The 22,741-nt window shown below is 39.3% G+C and overlaps 1 protein-coding gene across 4 annotated transcripts in view; it reads right to left on the reverse strand.

The window, feature by feature from the left end:
* Positions 1-22,741, reverse strand: part of aatk (apoptosis associated tyrosine kinase) — a 101,336-nt gene that overhangs the window by 50,446 nt on the left and 28,149 nt on the right. The window contains exon 1 of one of the 4 annotated variants that reach the window (XM_008104147.3): positions 13,582-14,326. The exons of the other annotated variants lie outside the window; for them this stretch is intronic. Coding sequence (XP_008102354.2) covers positions 13,582-13,639 — 58 coding nt within the window. The 5' untranslated portion in view covers positions 13,640-14,326. Of the gene's footprint in view, positions 1-13,581; positions 14,327-22,741 lie in introns of those variants that run through there. 4 annotated transcript variants of the gene reach the window in all.

The following is a 22,741-nucleotide window of genomic DNA, read 5'->3' on the forward strand; positions in this document are numbered from 1 at the left end:
CTGCTTCATGAGCAACAGGAAAAGAGATCCCTGTCAATCTCAGTGGCTGATTTCCAATAAGTGAGGACTGATGGGCCAAGATTAACTGAATAGCACTATAGCTACAATGCTTACACACATGTATTGTCCACACAGGATTCTGGCCCAGTGTTTAACAGATGGGTGATCTGCCTTTAAAAAAACTGTAATGCTTTTAAACATCCATCTTGCTTTAATGTGATAATTTGTTCAACTGCATGTTCAAATGTTATAACTTCATGTGTCATTACCTGTGCATGTTGTTATTGGATTCAAATCCCAATTTGGTAAGAACCTATACTGGACAGGATGAGGTGACATTAACCCACCCAACCTCCTCCTACCCATGGGAACCCACTGAAGGAGACAGGAGAAATATACCATACATATTGGCCTCATCTTGACTGCCATATAATGCAGTTTCAGAATGCACTTTAACTGCATTGAGCTGGGTGATACGAGTTTACACTGCCACATAATGCATTTAAACTGCATTCTGAAACTGCAATGTATGGCAATTTAGATGGGGCCAAATACATAGATAATATTGTCCAATGAAATTGCAGGTGTCCCTTCTATCCAGTTCAGGAGTGCAGGGAATTCTCAAGGCCACAGTCTGGACAAAGTCCCTTGTTTTGCTTTTCTCTTGAGGGCAAACCCTCAGGGTGTACCTCCAGTTGAGGCAGTTAGAAGTCACTCTTCTTTGTCTCTATCTACAAAATTGCACTGGGTTTAGACAGGATTGTTTGCATAATGTGACTAATAATTTTATTAATCTCTGTTCCAACAAGATCATACCAAAGCTCAGCAGAGAACTAGTAGATACAAGTACTTGTCTCTATTAGTGGTTGAAATGACATGCCCCCCTTTCTTGGACTGCATGTCCCAGCAATTCTATCCAGCACAACTAGTTGGTGAGGCAGTTGAAATCCAGGAACTTCTGGAAGGCAGTATGATTCCTGTTCCTTGAAGGTTGGGTTGCTGACATGAAGGTTGCCAGTTCAAATCCGGGGAGAGCGCAGATGATCTGCCTCTGTCAGCTCCAGCTCCCCATATGGGGACATGAGAAAAGCCTCCCACAAGGATGGTAAAAACATCAAAAACATCCAGGCGTCCCCTGGGCAATGTCCTTGCAGACAGCCAATTCTCTCACACCAGAAGCGACTTGCAGTTTCCCAAGTCACTCCTGACACACACACAAAACAGCTGGTCTGCTATGTGTCTAAAGGCAGCTTTGGCCTGAATGCCAACATGGTTAAGACAAACAGCCTTCTAATGCCTAATCTTGGCACATTCAGAGCCAGGGTTTTGTTGTTGTTGTTGTTTTGTGGTGGGGTGGAGCTTTGGCGGTTCTCTGCCAAACTAGTCCTGGCTCGGTCACTTCAGACAATTAATGGGGATATTTGGTTCAGCAGGGAGCTAGGCACATACTCAATAATCCTTTCTGTGAATTCTAGGACAAACTTTGAGAGCAAAAAAGGCCATGGGAGTGAAATGCGACTCAGCAGTAAGCACTAAGGGAATCATCTCAACACACACAGAGCCTGCTTTATCACCCACCACTAGTCCCGGAGGGCAGCAAAATGTCCCAGCAGAAATGGACTAAAGCAGCAATTGTGTTCTGTCCAAATTTTCCAAAGGTCTCAGAATTACAGGCATTTGTTTTGTTCCTTGTGTTACCCAATAAAGGGCTATAAACTGAAGTCTCCAAATAAAACATTGCCAAAGGTAGGCATCGCTCAATTTATAATTGAGAAGGCTCATGCACACAACTACTTATTCCAGATTAATGGCTCCTTTAATTTCTTTAACTACTGGAACATACAGCAATATAATAAAATAAAAGGTAGGGCTGTCTGAATCTGTTGCCCTTTTCAATATGTAAAATACTTCTCACAAGCTCTGGCAGAAAAAACATCTCCACGGTCACTCATTAAGGAAAAAAACTTCACTCATTAGAAAACACAATGATGCTTAGTAAGGTAGAAGGCACTGAGAAAGGAGGAAGACTACATTATAGATGGGGAGACTCAATCAAGGAAGCCACAGCCCTGAGTCTAAAGGACATGACAGCATGGCTTGGGGGCCTCTTATTCAAATGGTCAGCACAAGTCAAAGTTGAGTGGACAGCAGTTAATAACAACAAATCACAAGGTAAACAAAATAAATATCTCTGTGTTCTTTCTGTGATTATTTCTTCTTGCAAATGTGTTCCTGAGTATGTAGTTCTTGCACATGTAAAAAAAACATGGTTCTCACACATGTAAAAAAATGTGTACAAGAACCAGTTATTTTTCAGTGGAAGCCAGAGGTGACTGAATCTTATGGTTCAGGGGCTAAGCAGGGAAGGTTGTAAAGTAAATAAAATAAGTAACTTAAGGGCAAAAAATCTATGTTGCATATTAGATATAAGATATTTGTCATTTCTACTGTCACAGCCTCAAACCCTCATCTTGCCGGAGTTAAAATATTTTCTGTCATTTGCTTTTATGTTACATCTATGCATCTTTGCACTGTAAAGCTACCTAATGAAGATCCACCATCTTCCACTTGGTTTTTCCCTTTCCCGCATGATATAAACTTATAATGCTAATTTGCAGTGTCAACATATAAAGATATAAATATGAAAACACCAAACATTGAAGTCAGCAGAGATATCTCTATCATAAATTAATCAAATAAAGTAATCCAGTATGTCAGAAGCAGGCATGCTTGGGGGAGAGTATCCATGCAAAAACAGAAAGCCTAATTCAATAGTACAATTTCATTGTGTCTTAACCTTCTAACTTTGTTTGTATATACAGTAGAGTCTCACTTATCCAACATAAACGGGCCAGCAGAACCTTGGATAAGCGAATAGCTTGGATAATAAGGAGGGATTAAGGAAAAGCCTATTAAACATCAAATTAGGTTATGATTTTACAAATTAAGCACCAAAACATCATGTTAGACAACAAATTTGACAGAAAAAGTAGTTCAATACGCAGTAATGTTATGTCGTAAGTACTGTATTTACGAGTTTAGCACCAAAATATCATGATATATTGAAAACATTGACTACAAAAATGCATTGGATAATCCAGAACCTTGGATAAGTGAGATTCTACTGTATATATTTGTCTGGTTTTAGTTTTAATTTTTTTTTTTTTACTCCCAGTTATGGAGAAAGCAAATGAATCCGGGATGTGAGAAGCAGGCTAGCTTGGGAGACAGCATACATGCAAAAACAGAAAGCTTAATTCAACAGTATAATTTCATTGTGTCTTATTATAACTTTGTTTATATTTATATATTTTCCCGTTTGTTTGTTGTTGTTTTTTTAAAAACCCACTTTACTCCCAGTTATGGAGAAAAGCAGAATGTGTCAAATAAATAAAGCTTTACTCCAAAATTGAGTAGTACCAAATAATGGGGTATTAACTGAATAATCATGCCTGCCCTTTAATACTTTGCATTACTGGTATGGCAGTCTTTCACAACAATGGCATTTCTTTCCTTTTTTTAATGTTTGATTTATTTGTTTTTCTTTACTTCTTCACAAAATAAACCTTACTTTGAATTCAACTTTGTTTTTAGAATTCTGCTTTGTGGATTCATAGGCTCTGCCATCTCTTTCCTTGTGAGTCCATCACCTAACCTGCCCCTAAACTAATTATGGCCCCATACTGCAATAGCTGTGGGAACAATGATGCTGGGGAAAATGGGAGGAAAAAGGAAGAGGGGCCTATCAAAGACAAGATGGATGAATGGTATTCTTGAGGTGACTGGCTTGACTTTGAAGGAGCTGGGGTTGGCCACTGGCAGGGAGCTCTGGCGTGGGCTGGTCCATGAGGTCACGAAGATTCAGAAGCGGCTGAACGAATAAGCAACAACAACTGCAACAATACTGGTGATATCCAAAGAACTGCAGGACATGCCGAGAAAGGCTATAGAAGGTATAGAAGAAGCGATCAGAAGAATAGTTGTGGCTGGTTTGCTGTCCTATTTGTGGAACGCTTGCCCGCAAAAGGCATACCTAGCACCTACATTATTGTCTTTTCATCAACAAGTAAAGAGCTCTCCACCTCACCCACCTCAATAAATGAAGAGTTTTATTTCTCCTCTCCTGAGAACTTTGATAGGCACCAAAGGGTGGTGACTTTAACCATGTATGGGGCTATGTTCAGTAGGATAAAAATGGAGAGGCTGTCCTCTCCTGGGCTGAACTGCATAAACTATTGCTTATTCATGATAGTAAGCTCCCAACATCCTACAACAGTGGGATATGGCACCAAGGATATAACCCAGACCTATTTGTGAGTGACAGCATTGTGCAACAATGCACTAAATCAGTGGGACCATCAATACCAAACACACAGCTGTTCCCAACTAAAAGGACTTAGGAAGTTCAATTTAAATGAAGATTCAACTTCAGAAAGGCAGATTGGTCTAAATTCTCACACATGTTAGATGACAAGATCATATCTGTTGCCCCAATCCCAGAGGAATATGAGCACTTTATTGAAATGATAAAAACCTGCTCATGGGCTTCTATACCAAGAGGCTGAAGAACACATTATCTTCAGGGCATTACTCCTGATACAGCTGCCTTGTTGGAAAACTATTACAGACTCCACGACGAAGAGTGAGCAATCTCTTAAGGCATTTTGTCATCCATCTCTGAAGCCAAGAAAGAGCAGTGGATAAAGCTGACAACAGAAGTCAACATAGGCAGGAGCAGTCAGAAGGCGTGGAGGCTGTTAAGACAGCTGGGCAATGATCCCTCACAAACTAATCCCATGGCAACATAAAGGCAGAGCAGATAATGTAGCAACTTCTGAAGAATGGGAAACCCAACCTTGCCACCCAAGTAGGAAGGAAACCAATAGTCAGAAAACCAGATAATGAGAACAACAACCTTCATGAACCTTTTACATCTACTGAATTGGAGATGGCTCTCAATAAACGTAAAAATGGCAAAGCAGATGGAACAAATTAAGGACTTTGGCCCAAAAGCAAGGTTCTGACTGCTGCAGCTGATGAACAACTGCATTGCATCCTGTTAGATCCCCAAAATCTGGAGGAAAGCAAGTGTTATAACCATCTAAAAACCAGGTAAAGACTGTAATTATCCAAAAAGGTATAGACCAATCTCCTTGTTGTGCCATCTTGACAAAGTTCTGGAGATACTTATTTTGCATAGAATTATGGAACAAATAGACCCATGTATGATTCCACAGCAAGCTGGCTTCAGGAAAAGGAAAAGCTGCACATCACGAGTGTTGAATCTGACTCAGCACATAGAGGATGGTTTTGAAAGGCAGCAGATTGCAGGCACTGTCTTCATACACCTATCAGCAGTTTATGAGAGTAAATCATTGGCTTAACCTTAGAAAAACGTATAACATCACAAGGACTACCACCTCACCCACTTCATAGAAAATCTGCTACAAAACAGGAGCTTTTTTGTTGAATTCCAGGGCCAGAGAAGCAGATGGCAAAAACAGAAGAACGTCCTGCTTCAGGGGAGCATGCTTGCTCCATCAATGTTCAACATTTACACAAATGATCAGCCACTGCCCGAAGGGACAGAGAGTTTCATCTATGCTGATGATCGTGCCATCACTGCCCAAGCAGAGAACTTTGATATGATTGAACAGAAACTCTCCGGAGCTTTAGGGGCCCCTACTGCCTATTACAGGGAAAACCAAATGATTCCTAATGCATCTAAAAACACAGACATGTGCTTTTCACCTTCAGAACAAACAAGAATCTCGAGCTCTGAGGATTACCTGGGAAGGAAGAAGCATTTCTTGAATATCAAGCAAAAAGTGTGTGCTAGAAACAATATCATACAAAATTGACTGGCACAACCTGGGGATTACAACCAAATACAGTGAAGACATCTACCCTTGCGCTTTACTACTCTGCTGCTGAGTGTGCATGCCTAGTCTGGAACACATCTCACCACATTACAACAGTGAATGCTGCTCTTAATGAGACATGCCACATTATCACAGGATGTCTAAGCTTCATACCACTGGATAAATTATACTGTTTAGCTGGTACTGCACCACCAGACATCTGGCAGGAAGTAGCAGCCAATAATGAAAGGACCAAGGCAGTGACATCTCCAGCCCATCATCTGTTCAGATATCAGCCAGCACGCCAATGCCTAAAATCAAGAAACAGTTTTCTAAGATCTACAGAGATACTTGCAGGAACACCTCAGCAAGTGAGAGTCCAGAAGTGGCAGGCTAAAACCCGGAAGCTCACACCATGGTTGATACAGAGATGCCCTCCTGGGCACACAGAAGACTGGACAACTTGGAAGGTGCTGAACAGACTGTGCTCTGGCACCACGAGATGCAGAGCCAACTTTAAGAAATGGGGCCACAAACTGGAGTCCATGACATGTGAGTGTGGAGAAGAGCAAACCACAGACCACCTTTTACAATGCAGCCTGAGCCCTGCCACATGCACAATGGAGGACCTTCCCATACACCAGAGGCACTCCGAGTGGCCAGCTACTGGCCAAAGGACATTTAATATTATGCCAAGTTTTTAACCTTGTTTGTGTTTTTAAATACATTACAACTTGTACCCTCAGTTCACTTCTGATACAATACATAAATACCTCACCTACCCCATGTCAGGCTTTTAAAGATGTATTTTAATGTTTCTGTACCTTATCTTTTTCATCTCATCCTGCTGATGGCTTTGATTAAGCTTTATCTGCTGAAATATTTTACTCCAGATTGATATTCTTCAGACATCATTTTGTTGTATTATTGCTGTGTTTTGGTTTGCAACAGCATCCCATTAAATCTAGATTTGATTTTGAACTTCCTTCTTGAAGTGAAAAGTTTTCTTAAATTCATTGTAAGCAATTTTTGTCATTTTATTCTAACCCAATTTAGTACTGCCACAATAATAATAATAATAATAATAATAATAATAATAATAATAATAATAATATAATAATAAAACTTTATTTATATCCCGCCACCATCTCCCCACGGGGACTCGGGGTGGCTTACATGGGGCAGTGGCCCAAACAACATAAGAACAAAATATAAGCAACACAATACAATCACAATATAAAAAGATAAAACAAAAATACAATATATCAATATAAACAACAATACAAGATAAAAATTTCATTTAAAACACATAAATGGTAAGACTGTAATTAAAACAGGATAAATTATTAAAAACCCACTGGGGCTGATTAATTAATGACTATCTCCGAAGGCCTGCCGAAACATCCAAGTCTTCAGTTGCTTCCTGAAGGAAGGTAGAGAGGGAGCCAACCTAATCTCCCTGGGGAAGGAGTTCCAGAGTCGGGGAGCCACGGCCGAGAAGGCCTTCTCTCTCGTCCCTACCAAACGCAGTTGTGAGGAGGGTGGAAGTGAGAGGAGGGCCTCCCCGGAGGATCTCAGCGATTGGGTGGGTTCATAGGGGACAACGCGGTCACGAAGATAGGCAGGTCCCGAACCGTTTAGAGCTTTATAGGTAATAACCTGCACCTTGAATTGGGCCCGGAATATTATCGGCAGCCAGTGGAGCTGCTTGAACAGGGGGGTTGACCGCTCCCTGTAAGCAGCTCCAGTTAGTAACCTAGCTGCCGACAGTTGTACCAACCTCAAGCAGAGCTATTACATGACAAGACATATGACTGACTGCTCCCAGAAAGTAACTACCCACACAATCACGTAACAGACCATGAAATTCACTTCTTAGAAATACTCAGAAAAGCTTGTCAGTTTAGTTGGCTGAAATTCCTGTAAGTGAAACATGTTTTCATTTGGGCACCTAAGGGCAACTATAAGCTTTACAAAATATAATAGAGAGTCAGCAAGATATAGTGGTTTCAGTGTTGGACTAGGACTCAGGACACCAGTGTTCGAATCTCCTCTGGGTGACCTTGGGCTAGTCACATACTCTCAGCCCCAGATGAAGTTAAAAGCAACCTCCCTCAGAATAAACCTTGCCAAGAAAAATCTGAATAAGTCACTATAAATTGGAGTTGACTTGGAGGCATATAACAACAAAATAACATTCAAAACAAATCTGCATGTTATTTTAGTAGACCTGTTTCCACCATGCAACATGGAGTATGAATTCCTGGTACAGAATCTGGCTTCCTGAAAATTCAAGGCCTTAAGTTTTTAGAACAGGCATGCTTGCTTTTGTCCCCACAGTGAGCTTCAAGGAAAACATGAGAAGTACACATACGTCAGGCTTGGTGATCACTTTTTCAAAGAAAAGACAACATCCAAGACATTCCTTTGGCCAATGATCACTTTGTAAGAAATGGAAACAAAGGGCTGCACCTTACCCCAAGCCCCCTACATTGAACCATAAGCCAACCAGCCAATCTTTGCCAAAGAAAAAAAAATTAAAATGAGTGAGGGGACAAAACAGCAGTAAGAACTACAATCAGTCCCCTTCATTTGCAGCTTGACTTTTGTGGATTTGATTATTCATATATTTAATTAAAACGTTAGCTCTAGGAATCTCAAGGTCCCCTAGTATAACTTTCTACAGAAGTCAACTATAGAATCCTATGGAAGACCTAAAGATTCCCAGAGAGACCACCTCTTTTGCACTCTCCAGATCCTCCAATGGGGTTCAACAGTCAGCCACCAACAGAAGTTGACTATATAGTCATGATGGAAGACCTAGAAGTTCCTAGAAAAATGTTCTCAGAACAAAAAAATATTTTTTAAAAAAATTCAGTTTTTCATGTTCACAGAGGTGCTCTGCCCTTAAGCTGCCATTATCAATGAACAATAATTTGAGAATTTCTTGATACTGACTCTACTTTGTGTTCCTAAAGTATCTGACACATGCAATCTCATCCAACAAAAGGTGCATCTCTCTTTGCACTTTTCCAGTAACCTTGTTTCCAGTACAATGAGAAATAAATGCTAGGAAGAGAGAAAAGAATGAAGATTTCTATACTGGGAATTTAAGTGACTATTAAATTGCTTTCACAATAAGCATTTTAAATTTTAGTGCTAACCCAACTATTACTGGAATAAGATGGGTTCATCTGTTCTTTGTGGTAGCTGAAGCCCATAGTGCAGTGGAACAATTTAACACAACACACTGCATTCACTCTCTCTTATATGTCTCCATTAGTGGGTGTTAAGCATTCATTTCAGTCAGTCAAAAAGTATCCTTTTACCACAATAGTTATTATGGATCATTTAACCAAATGTTGTAAGATAAAGGTTGTATAAAAGATAATAAGACCAGCCACAGTGAGAACTTTTTCACTGAACAGGCTGCTAAACATTGTAATTGTAAGTGTTATTTATTATTGTGTGTGTCGGCATCAAATGATTGGGTGAGATACAAATGTGGGAAATAAATAATTAATAAATAATAAACATCTGGCTTAACATTTTTTTTAAAACCTTCACCAGATACGTTAAGGGTATTCCATAACAATTTTGGGAGCAGCATTCTGTTGAATCTATGTGAGGAAAGAAGGCTTACAACCAAGTCAGTAATGAGATGAGCATGGAAGGGAATGTATAGGGCATCCCTATTAGATCTTATATGCAACAGCCACCAAATATTAAAACATTCTGCCCTCTGGAAAACAAGTGTTGAAACAGAATGTATACAATTCAATTAATTAGTTATTTCCTGGACAGCTAATAAAAATAGCTTCATGAACCATTAAATATCACATTTAGGTGACAGCAGTAAGACTAATTATATAGGTCTAATTTAAAAGAAAGAGCAAGCATGTTATAAGTGTTTTGTGCATTGGACAACGACCTGTACCACAGAGTTCAAATCTCTTCTCAAACACTGAAATTGACTGAGTGCCCTTGGGCATGTTCCACTCTCTCAACTCAAAGGAAGGCAAAGGCAAATCTCAAACAACTTTAAGGCTTACAATAAGACAAATAACTTAGAAGTAGGGACAGTGTAACCCATGGATAACATGCTAATCCCGAACCCTCACTTTTGTGACTCCTGAAAGATCTGGTCAGTCCCCCAAAGCCCCAACCCTTCAAATTATAAAAATACACACTTTTAGTGTAATTTTGACTTGATAAGAACAACCCCACCTACAGTAGTCTCCAAATCCCATCCCCATCTTCTCAAATACCTTTGCTTTCATTGAAGTCCTTCTCAGAAATGATTACAGGAAGAGATACAGCATTACTTCTTGTCATTTTAAAATGGATTCTCAAGAAGTGTATTTAGAGGAGATAACTGGTCCCTGACCCTACTGTTGATTTTGCCTCCATCCATTCCAATGGCTATGGTAAGTTCGGGTTGCTAATCAAAATCAACATCAGCACCATGGACAAGGGTAGTCAGCAAGTGAGGGCAGACTGAGGGCCAAACTAAGTGCTGAGCATCCATTCATACTTGGATCTTCTGAACTTTGCTTTTCTCCTCCCAATCAACAATGCCTCTCTCCAGGTAGCACCAGAGCTATGACGCAGGAGAAAATGTTCCTTTCATGCTTTCTCAGATCTAAATAACTCTTTCTCCACCACTCAAAGCTATTATGTTTTCCACTAGGAAAAATATACATATATACAATATTGGTAAGAGTAGATGGAAATGTCATAATTTAAGAGAAGAGCACAGGGAAAATATTAGCTTTTCCCTCTCACAGCATTCTCTTCCACTATTAGTTGCTATCACAACATCTTTCCAAGGGATGCCACATAGGTCTCAGCATCACATCCTCCATGTTCTTTCATTTATTTTCAACAAAAACAATTTCTGGATTGTTGCAAACCAGAGATGTCCAACAAAACTGATTGGGGGTGGGGGTGGGGGTATGGAAAGGTAGTGTGATGTGCTTGTGTGTGCGTGTGCATTAAAGTCAATGGATATGTATACAAAAGTATCTAGATAATGAAGTTCTTACCTTAAAATCATCATAGTTTCAGCAATGTATATAACAGTAAAAATTAAATTAACACAACACCGATCAAGAATAACAAGGAGAAGAGAGGATAGTGTGAGAGAAGAATCATCATCACCTCCCCCACCCCACACTGTATTTTTCTCTTGAAATCCTAAAGTAAGACAAAGAAGTAGCATGGGGTCATGAAAATTTTGGGTAGGAGAGGGTTTACCCATGACCAGGATGTATTTCTCCCATATCCACTCTAAAAGATCATGGGAAGAAATACAGTCTTCACTTATGTATAAAATCGCTTTCTGTGCCATGAAAGATTGTGCAAAATAATTAACACTGCTTAACAAAGAATGCAAAATGAAATAATATCTACTCAAATAATTGTTCAGCTTATAGCATTTCCTTTTTCCTGGCCAAGAATTTGAGTTGTCTGGATAGACTGTCAAATCAAGTATGTATAGTTTTGACTATTCGGTCCTTCCAGACAGCAAGAAGATAGTGGATATATAATCTTTTTTATTGCAGACCTCCAGATAGTTATTGGAATGCAACCCCCAGGAGATCCAGAATTCATATAACTAATGGTGAGAATGCTGGGAGCTACAGCAATATCGGAGGGGGTACACTTTTTCTTACACTTTTTTACAGTTATAGTTGACACTAATAGGATGCCCTTTCCTCCACAAAGCAAACAGTTGAAATGCCTTCCCCCACTCCAGGGTCAATGCCCTTCACTCAAGTGAAATAGCTGCTCATAGCAACAGCCGCAGATTCTACTCAAGATTCTCTCTAAGATCTGATGAAAACACCTTTCATTTTCTTGCTAAGTGCTCTGCAGTGACTGGGCAATAATAGGGCAAGACTCAACTGCAATGTAAGCCAATTAAAATAGTTTGCATCTCAATTTTCCCCAAAAAAATATCTTCTCTCTTGATGACACTAATCCTGCATTTCATAATACCCAACCATAACTCAAAATGCATTTCCCAACCATCATTCAAACTCTATTCCTTGTAAAAACTACATCTTATAAACACTCCCTTCACCTGGTAGATGGCAAAAAAAGGAAACCTTCATTTTCAGAATGATATTAAAATATATCATTATTATCTGAAGCAAATGATTCAAATAGGAAGTTTACTTGTACTGTTGTGCTGTACTGATATACTGTGATACTATTTCATAAATGTGGTGGTTTTTAAAGTAATGCCTCTTTTTTGTCCAAAATACTTTGCAAGGATTTATATGGGCCAATAACCTCTAAGAAAGCAAAACATGTGTCCCACAAAGTGTTCAGAAGTGACATTGAATTGTCATTTCTAGGCACTTCTGACCCCACCGGTTTGGCCTTTGGTCAGGAAGGGTTGAAAATAAAAACTAATTTGTTGCCTTAGGCTTTCTCACTGCAATGGGTTCATATTCCAAGAGCAAGATCTGAAATCACAACCTTCAAATGCCCTAGTCTTTATGCCCCCACAGCTGTCCAGGTTAACTACAAAGTGGGAAAATCAAGCCACTGCTTGGCAAGCTGGCATTAAAATTCAGGAATCCGGCACAACAATAACATCAGATGACCTGTATCTGTTCTCACTCTAAAATGAATATAGCCACTTAAATATCTTAATCCCTAAGGAGGCAAAGAGCCAAAATGTGAATTCAACCCCCAAAACATGAATTTTACACTTCAGAAAACCCTCTCCTCATATGAATATTGCCAGGGAAAAGAGACCGGATCTTTTAGCTGCTTCCACGAATTAGCAGATAAGATACTACCACACTTTCTAACAATCACCCACAGCACACACACACACACACACAACCATAATGAATTGCTATATACAGTCAATAGATAACAGATAAACATACACATGCTATATTGAAACTAAATAATGCAAAAAGATTAATCTGACATAATAATCAGTCTTGTAATTAAAATATACAAAGTGGCTTCCAAAAGTCCAAACAAAACACTCACAATCAATATTAGCTAAAATCCTACAAAATTCGCTCTATAAAATCAATAAAACTTATAAACTAATCTATATATATAAAAGAGTGATGGAATCACGGCACCAGACAAAACAACAAAACTACAGACCCCCCAATCTCGAAATTTGACAACACAACCCATCATCCACGGCTCTAGGTTGATACAACAAAAAGAAAAGAAAAATGAAGTCCTAATTAGAGAGAGAGGAATAATTGCTTTTATCCAATTGCTGCCAGTTAGAAGGCTAAGCTCCTCCAACTTGGTCTCCTAGCAACCCAATAAAAAATAATAAAAAACACTAAAAAATTAATACAATAAAATACTATAATAACAGAAAATAACTAAAAACAATACAAGAAAATAATAAAATATAATAAATAAAAAGATAACTTACAATAAAATTAATTTAAAAAATACAAATAACATGAAATAAAAATTACACAACAATTTTTAACCAATACCACCACCACTTTGCCACAGCAACGCATGGCCAGGCACAGCTAGTAAAATAATAAATAAAGCAAACAATGAAACTAATATAATTTCAAGACCGATTCACTAAAATCAACATTTTGTCCTACTAACGGTAAGTGTTTATCTTAATAATTTCCCAAAAAATGAATATATATTTTCTAAAATAAATTGGTACTAGAAGGGGAAGACAATCGCACCTTTCAGTAATGTTCCTCACCTACATAGCTGACATTGGAAAAGCTTAACTTGCTCTTGGGATTTTCAACGCCTTTCATAGATGGAGCCTTGGTCTCTTATAGAGGGCTTTCTCCAAACAATGGATTCACATGACATGAATGTGCCACTTTTATATCTCTTCCATTGCCACCCGCAAAAGGTAGTGAAATCTTGTAATTAACAGTTTGGCAAGGAACTTAGAATTCACCACAGATGTTCCCAGGGAATGAATGAAAGCTTTCTATTTATTTATTTACCCTATTTATGTCCTGCCTTTCTCTACCCCGAAGGTACTCAAGGCGGCTTACATATGGCAATTATTCAATGCCTTAAACACATACAAAACATTAAACTTAAAATATTAAAATTAATACATATTAAACATTTAAAAACATTATATTTAATATTAAAATCGTGCTATCCAGAAATCGTAGTCTAAGGCCGTTCTGTAGCCATTAAACATATTCCAAATCTATTATTGAACTGCTCTATTCTCCGAAAGCCTGATCCCAGAGCCAGGTTCTAGCAGAAGTTTGCTAGTAATATCAGAATTCTATAGGAGAGAGTCATGACAGTAAAAATAGTAAACTATTATAAGTGTAGATATACCCAAGGAGTCTGGAGGGTATGGGCAGCTATTCCATACCCAACCACAGTTCACAAATACATGTTTAGCACATAACTTCACCAAAATCAAGGAGTCTTCTGCTGTTCAGATACTTGCTGACACAAACTTCCTACTCAATAAGAATATGACTTGAGAAAGATCAAAAACATGTATTTGACCAGTAACTGCCTATCCTTCCAGATTGCTGTTTGGTGTAGAAATTATGTAGTCAGGTTTTTAGTGAAGAATTAGGCCACATAGTTTCAGCTACAGACCTGAAAAGTCCTGTGTTGTAGCATCTATTCACAAGCAACATCCAAAGTCTGAATTGATTTCATTCTCTGATTTTGTTCATGCACCCCCCCAAAAATAGAAACAACACCCCTTGTGAAAATCAGCAATCCATAACTCATTTCTTGTTCAGAATGGTAAAAACGATAGCATAAAGAAAAGGCAAAATTGTTGCCTTTGATGAATGAAGTCACAGAATGCCACAGAATACTATGATCTATAATAAGCTGGTGAGACTAGTGAAGAGGGTGGATGAAATGCACGGATATTCCTTTTTTTTTTTTTACATAAAGGAGCTATACTCCCAGAATGACTCTAATGGAGCCAGCAGATAAACCATACTCCAGCCAATGTTATTCAGCAGGTCAGCATCCTACCCAGTCTGGGAGAACCGCATGGATAGATTAAATCACCATGAATAGGGTAACTATCTCACAAGAAGTTTCAAGTCCTAAATGAAAATGCATATATATATATCCATCAATTGTAAGATGGCAAAATTTTAAAGTGTCTGGTTTCACACCACACAATTATATCACTTTGATTCTACTCTTAAGCACCATAATTCCATCTTATGTAAACCTGGCAATGGTACTTTGGAATCTCCCTGGCAAAGATTTCCAAATAGAAAGGCCAGTATCCACAAATGCAAAAGTATTTAAACATATAAAAGTTCAATTCATACATAACAAACATAAATGAGGTCAGCAAAACATAAGATTGTTGCATTCACATTGAAAAGAAAAAACTTGTTCTTTTCTCAAAAAATGAATGAATAAACTCCTCTTCATATGTCTAATAATAGTTCTTGGATCTTTATTACAGATGAGTAGACTTCAAGTGTAGACTCCAATATGCACCACAACCTGTTTCGGCCCACAAGAGCCTTCATCAGGTTGCTAGGTTCACTTATCAAAAAGCTCAACATTTGAGACGTGTGGACTATTAACAGTGCTCTTTTTCATGTAGTATTTCTGAAGAATGGATTAGAAAGTTCTATTTCCTATCGAGCATACTCTGCAGAGATGTTTTATTCTGTTATTCATTCATTTTTTTGAGAAAAGAACATTTTTTTCTTTTCATTGTGAATGTAACAATCTTACGTTTTGCTGACCTAATTTATGTTTGTATGTATGAATTGAACTTTTATATGTTTAAATACTTTTTCATCGCTGTAATTAGTGAATACTGGTCTTTTAGTTCCAAGGGAACCCATTTTCTTTTCAAAGATTTCCAAATACCTCATGAATCTAAAAATCCCAGAATTCCACAGGATGGAGCCATAGCAATTAAAGTGGTATCAAAGTCCTGTAATTGTGCAATGTGACAGGGTTACAGGGTGGAGTTGGGGAGACACTAGTCTGAAACATGGAATCAGATCATGTTGTACTCATATTCCCCATTCCACCCCCAACTCCCTCCATGGTCCATTCTGTTGTGTTAAGTAGCAGAGGGTTTGGGCCAGTTAGACGCATAGCAAACATCTGTATACGGGTGGTATATAGCAAACAGCTATATACCACCCGTATCATTTGTGGCAAAGCCTATTTGAGCAAGGCAAGATCTTACTGGGTGAGAGAATGGGTTATGAGAAGTTAATTACATACCTGGGAACTGATTCACACAGCTCAATGCACAACAGAGACCTTGTCTCCTTGTTGCCCACACACTCTGGAGCTGATGCCATCAGATTTGTCACTAAATTGTTACATTTAAACAGGCTGTCATCTCCTAGCTGTCATCAAGCTAAATAGCACTAATAAGCCAACATGGCAGAGATCACACTGGGAGGAATTTTCCAATTCTCATATTGCATGCATGAGGCACATGCCACTTGAGCTCCTCTATCTCAAACGAAGCATCTTAATTGGTGTGTGTATGTTATTTTGCTCCCATGTGTGTCATTCCTTAACTATAAACACAGACTGAAGCTTGCTCTGAAGGCATTTCAGATTCAACCTTTCAAATATGCTATGAACCCCAGGGTCTGAAAACATTAATATCTGGGCTACTGTTTGAATATTTGGGAGGGGGGGAGAGACTTTTTGGAATACCTGTATTTCATACATGTACATAATCCAAGTCTAAACAAAAAATCACTTCTGTTTCATATAGATTTTACATACATGGCCTGAAGAGAATTTTAAGCAACACTTTTAATAATTTTGAATGAAACAAAATCTGTGTATACCAGTGGTTCTCAACCTTCCTAATGCCGTGACCCCTTAATACAGTTCTCCACATGTTGTGGTGACCCCCAACCATAAAATTATTTTCATTGCTACTTCGAAACTAGTTTTGCTACTGTTATGAATCGTAATATAAATATCTAATACAGGATTATTTTCATTTACTGATCAAATTTGGCACAAATACCTGATGCTCCCAAATCTTAATACTGTTGGGGTTGGGGAGGATTGATTTTGTCATTTGCGAATTGTAGTTGCTGGGATTTATAGTTCACCTACAATCAAAGAGCATTCTGAACTCCACCAACAATGGAATTGAACCAAACTTGGCACACAGAACTCCCATGACCAACAGAAAATACTGGAAGAGTTTGGTGGACATTGACCTTGAGTTTTGGAGTTGTAGTTCACCTACATCCAGAGAGCACTGTGGACTCAAACAATGATGAATCTGGACCAAATTAAGACCATCAGAAATATGTGTTTTCTGATGGTCTTTGGCGACCCCTCTGACACCCTTCTTGTCACGACCCCCAGGTTGAGAAACACTGATCCACAGAAAAGCAAAGGTGTCACTATCTCAGCCACCAATTTTGGAGTATTTCAGATTTTGGATTTCCACATAAGGGATACTCAACTTGTATAACTAAAATCATTGCTCAAGTACCAAGGCAGCCTGTGTCTGGTTTATTTTATCACTTCTTTACAAATCTGACATGATTTTATTGCTTTACTGCAGTTTCATATACAAAGCACTTTACTCTCATCATCCATTTTCTTCTCAGCAATCACAATGAAAGGGAGGCTATTATTAATCTTCTTTTATAATAGAGAAATAGAGATGGAAATATCATATTGTGCCTTTGATCAGAAAGGAGTTCATCACTGAGTAAAAACATCAGCTAAGAAATACAAAGTTCAGCAACATGCAGGGCCCTCGGACTGAAACAATCCCTATTCCATACAAGAAAACCCCAGCTGTCTTTGTCTCTAAAAAGTTTCATTTGCTTCAGTCATCCTTAAAGTACAGCGTTTTGGGTTTTTTTTTTTTCAAACATCTTAATAAGAAGTTCATTTTTCATCTCTTAAAGTGATAAGAGAAAGTTGACAGCCACTTTCCTGATGGATAGGATTTCTTTTTAAATTGGATTAGGCACTTTAATGATCTGATGAGCTGTGTCAAGGCTGCTAGCCAGTTAATAAAAATAACTGCTGGCCACCACAATCGGAATTTGGAATCAACTAACCATGAATAAAGAATGACTTGAATCAATTCTTTTCTCCCAACAGTTAAGGTATCTTTCACTAACATATAATTATGTTTTTAAATAACTATGTTACACTGCAGAAAACATAAAGGAGTATAATTGTTTTGTCTGCATTTATAGGTCCTGAGAGAGTTGAATTGTAACTTAGGTAGATTTAGCAACATGGTCCAAAGCCAGCATCCCGCTAAAATAGCTAAATTTTGAATAATAGAAAAGCAAGGTGCTTCTTCTTTAAATATTTATTTCTTTGATCCAAGATGGACTCAAAGCTGATATAAAAATAACAACCTACTTAGGGGAACTTAGAATGATAGTTTTTGAAATTAACTTTCTAAACTCTGATGGCAATATAAACAGTATTTGGAAGGAAAGGGTACTTCTTTCTATTAACATTTTACATGACCTTGAATTAAAACAGTGGTTCCCAATCTTTTTTGACCAGGGCCCACTTGACCAGGGACCACTTTGACCAGGGATTACTCTCCGACATTAGTACTAAAATGAGTGGGGCTGGTCAACTCTGAGGAAAGGAGCGGAAATAAAATAAAATAAATAAAATAAATGAATAAAGAGGAAGAAGATTTTCAGACTGGATTTTCATTCTCACAGCCCACTGCTGGGCTGCGGTCCACGGGTTAGGAATCACTGAATTAAAAGAAAGCTGATCCTGCTTTCCACAACACTAGGGCTCGTTCACGCTACAGAATGATAGCACCATGATGATAGGGTTCTTGTATGTCTTTCGGGCTGTGTGGCCATGTTCCAGAAGCATTCTCTCCTGACGTTTCGCCCACATCTATGGCAGGCATCCTCAGAGGTTGTGAGGTATGGAGAAAACTAAGCAAAGAGGTTAATATATATCTGTGGAAAGTCTAGTGTGAGAGAGTTCAGTGTGAATGTTGTGTAGTTAATCACTTTAATTAGCATTGAAAAGCATATCTGCTGTTTTCTTCCTGCCTCTGGGGCATCCTTTGTTTAGAGTTTAACTGCCCTTGGTTGATTCATGTCTGGAAATCCTCTGTTTTCAGAGTATTGCTTTTTATTTACTGTTCTGATTTTTGAGTTTTTTTAATACTGGTAGCCAGATTTTGTTCATTTTCATGGTTTCTTCCTTTCTGTTGAAGTTGTCCACATGCTTGTGGATTTCAATGGCTTCTCTGTGTAGTCTGACATGATAGTTGTTAGAATGGTCCAGCATTTTTGTGTTCTCAAATAGTATTCTGTGTCCAGGCTGGTTCATCAAATGCTCTGCTATGGCTGATTTCTCTGGTTGAATTAGTCTGCAGTGCCTTTCATGTTCTTTGACTCTTGTTTGGGCGCTGCGCTTGGTGGTCCCTATGTAGACTTGTCCACAGCTGCATGGTATCCGGTAGACTCCTGCAGAAGAGAGAGGATCCCTCTTGTCCTTAGCTGACCGTAGCATTTGTTGGATTTTCTTCGTGGGTCTGTAGATAGTTTGTAGGTTGTGCTTCTTCATCAGCTTCCCTATGCGGTCAGTAGTTCCCTTGATGTATGGTAAGAACACCTTTCCTCTGGGTGGATCTTTGTCTTGACTCTCATGGCTTGTTCTTGGCCTTGCAGCTCTTCTGATGTCTGTGGTGGAGTATCCATTGGCCTGTAGAGCCCTAGCATTGATTGTGTACTATAAAAGGGCCCCAGGGCAAACAAACACTGCCTGTTGTGTAAATCATTTCAGAAAACAAAAGGCTTTCTTCTTTCAGTCTTCCTTTATTTCCTAGGCAAGAGAGCAGCGAATTCAGTGCTAACTCTGCAATATGTGCCCCCTCTCTCACACATACACACACAAGATTGCCTCCTCTAAAAAGAATATCTCTACTAAGGAAACCTTGATGACCGTCACCCCAGCTTTCAAATTGATTTGAAAACGCAGCGGAGAGTTCCGTGGATCGCTCACCAAAGGAACGGAACGGGACCGCAGCAGACTATTTTTAAGAGATCTTTTTATTTCACTTTCCCCTTCCCTGAACTATGTAACAAAATCCCCCAATAAAAGTAGCATTTATTTTAACAATAACACTCTCTATCTGGTTATTTTGTATCTTTCTCTGACTCCTTCCTTTGCATGCAATTTCTCTCTCTCCCGTCCCTTTAACTCCGGCTGAGGTTTTCTCCGCCATAGATTAACATGGCGGACGATATAAATTGGCTCATATCTCTATCAAAATTACCCCTAGAACGCTCCTCTTTTAGTCCTAACCCTTTCTAAGGCTCCTGACTCGAAGACAACCAGCGGAACCGGAATCGGTCCAGTTTTCAGCACCTCAACAGCTGACTGTCAAACGGGACCGACGGCTCCTTTCAAGCTAAACTGCTGCCTTATCCCGGACTTTCCTCTCCCCGCAGCCCGCGGAATGGTTTTAAGAGATCCCTAGCCCCTTTCTGTGAACTGGGGATGGGGGGATCGCTCTCTCGCTGGGGAAACATAGTTCTCCAAGAACCCTTACCCTCTCTACAGCTGCCAGGGGGTGCCCGGACGGGTGCCCTCCACGTTTCATTCATACTTTCATAATTTTATGAAGGAGAAGAACACTCTTCCCCAGACCTATGCCTGGACTTATGAAATCTTATACTTCCAAAGACTACAACCCACATGTGCCCCTTCCCCATGCCATCTCTATGAATTCCTTATGAACCCTTTTTCCTCATGTATTTGTGAATTTTCATATTCTATGTACTTGGACACTCTCATGACTCACTGTTGTATGAACTTCTGATCATTGGGCTAACTTCATGAATTGTGAAATCATGCTGCTAGAACTCCACTTCTATATTGGGTTCCCCAGATGTTGTAAACTTCGTTCTTATCAAATGTTTTCTATTGTTTATATCATTCATGATTCCCCTTTATGCAATGTCACCCACCTTTATGGATTCTCCCTTTCCTCCTTGAAATCTACCTATCTGCCTATATGTATTTATACTCTTTGGGATCCCCGGAAAATATGTGTTTTTCCCAGCTGGGTTTATGTTCCAACTTTATTTTAATTTTCATTCTATCCCATATAATTGTCAAATCATGAAATCAAATGGGAAATATTATGACCCCAACGTGAACCTTAGCCCTATGACCCAGACCTCCCTTCCCAAAAACAAAAGGATAATCTGCCACAGTTTAATCCAATCTCATTCCGATCGCATGGACAATATAGGGCTTGGGTCACCAAATTCCTAAAGGTGACTCGCCCCCAAGGCAAACATTGTCATATCCCAGGCCAGGACGCCTCAGGAAGGCACCCCTGTGGAGCTCGTCAATGACGGCTCATCACCACCCCTCTTTACTTCCCGTCTGACACCCCAAAGACATATCTAAAATCTGTGAACGTGACAGGACCCCGGACATCCTTGATGGGTGCCATTAATTCCTTTAGAAATCGGCCGGGCCAGGATTAATCTGATATTTCCTGTCCGGTCACTTCATTGTTTTAATAGCTCCCGCCTCCTCCTCTCTGATTGGCCCGAGTGGGGACAAAAAGCGGCTCCCCATTGGACCAGCAAGGCAAGGCGGGAAACGAAAGCCCGCCTCGTTCAACCTCCCAGCCTATCCGCGATCGGATGGGCGGGGAAGCGGGGCGGGAAATTCAAAGGGCTGTCAGACCGAAACATTGTATAAATATGGCTTTATTTGAAACATATGTTACGCTAGTAGATTGAATGATCGCTATTAGCGTCCTTTTCAGCTGAATTGCTCAATAAAGACTCCTTGGCGGATTTTCCTTCACCCTTGGAGGACCTTCTTCATTTCAGGCTTCAGGTTGTATTGCGGCTTATATTCTCCTTTTGGCTTCGCCAAGGTCCGTTCCCTCAGGACCGGATCGGGTCTCTCCTTAAGGGCCCGATCCCCGAAAACGCGGTCGACAACAACCTCACCCCTGTTTTAAACAACAAGCTTTTCCTTAAGAAAAGCACATAATTAAATTGCCTGTGTACATTTGTGGGGAGATGGAAAAATCATGTAGAACCCCTGCTAGGAAAATTCTTCTCCTTTACCCCAGACATCAAGTAAGAGCTCCCAGACCACTTAATGTTACTAATCCATGCAAAGAGGCAAAATGGGGTCACATTTCATAATGAGATGGAAATCTGTTAACTTCACCTACCATGACACTTTTGATCCTAAAGAGCATTTGCTGCAGAGGCAATGAGAAGAAAACTTGACTAACTTTCATCAACAGCAGCCTATATTCACCAAAACTGGTGCAAATTTATATGCAGTACATGCTTTAAATGTATTATTGATTTGCTAATATCTCACTATTTTTGCTTTGATACTGTACAAAGGCTGAAACTTCAGGAATTCTCCAGCAAAGGGGAACCATTACAAGCTACAGTGTGGAGCAGCAGGTGGGGAACAACAGGGGGAAGCAAGGCTTGCCATAAACCATGACCTGAAACTGGATGAAACAAGAAAGGTCAAACAACTATAGCATTCTTATGGGAAAACCTTCATTCCCACTCCCATAAAGAGAGAGAGAGAGAGAGAGAGAGAGAGAGAGAGAGAGAGAGAGAGAGAGGGAAAATAGAGATTTTTTTTTAAAGAAATAAAATCTATATGAATGGGTAAAATCAATGTGAAATGGGTACAAGAGGAAATGGATTCTCAAGCAAAGCTTACTCTTTCATAAAATGCACTGGAAACAGAACAAGAGACAACCAAGCACCTAGTGTCTTTTGTGGAAGCCACAATGACAGGGTCTTCAAAAGTTTATACTCAAGTGAACTGGATTATACAATTTACCCACATTGCAACTGGAAAGCAAGCAGGGTTGCTCAGAGGAAAAAGAATCC

The sequence above is a fragment of the Anolis carolinensis genome, chromosome 2, assembly GCF_035594765.1.
Source record: "Anolis carolinensis isolate JA03-04 chromosome 2, rAnoCar3.1.pri, whole genome shotgun sequence".
NCBI classification, from domain to species: Eukaryota; Metazoa; Chordata; class Lepidosauria; order Squamata; family Dactyloidae; genus Anolis; species Anolis carolinensis.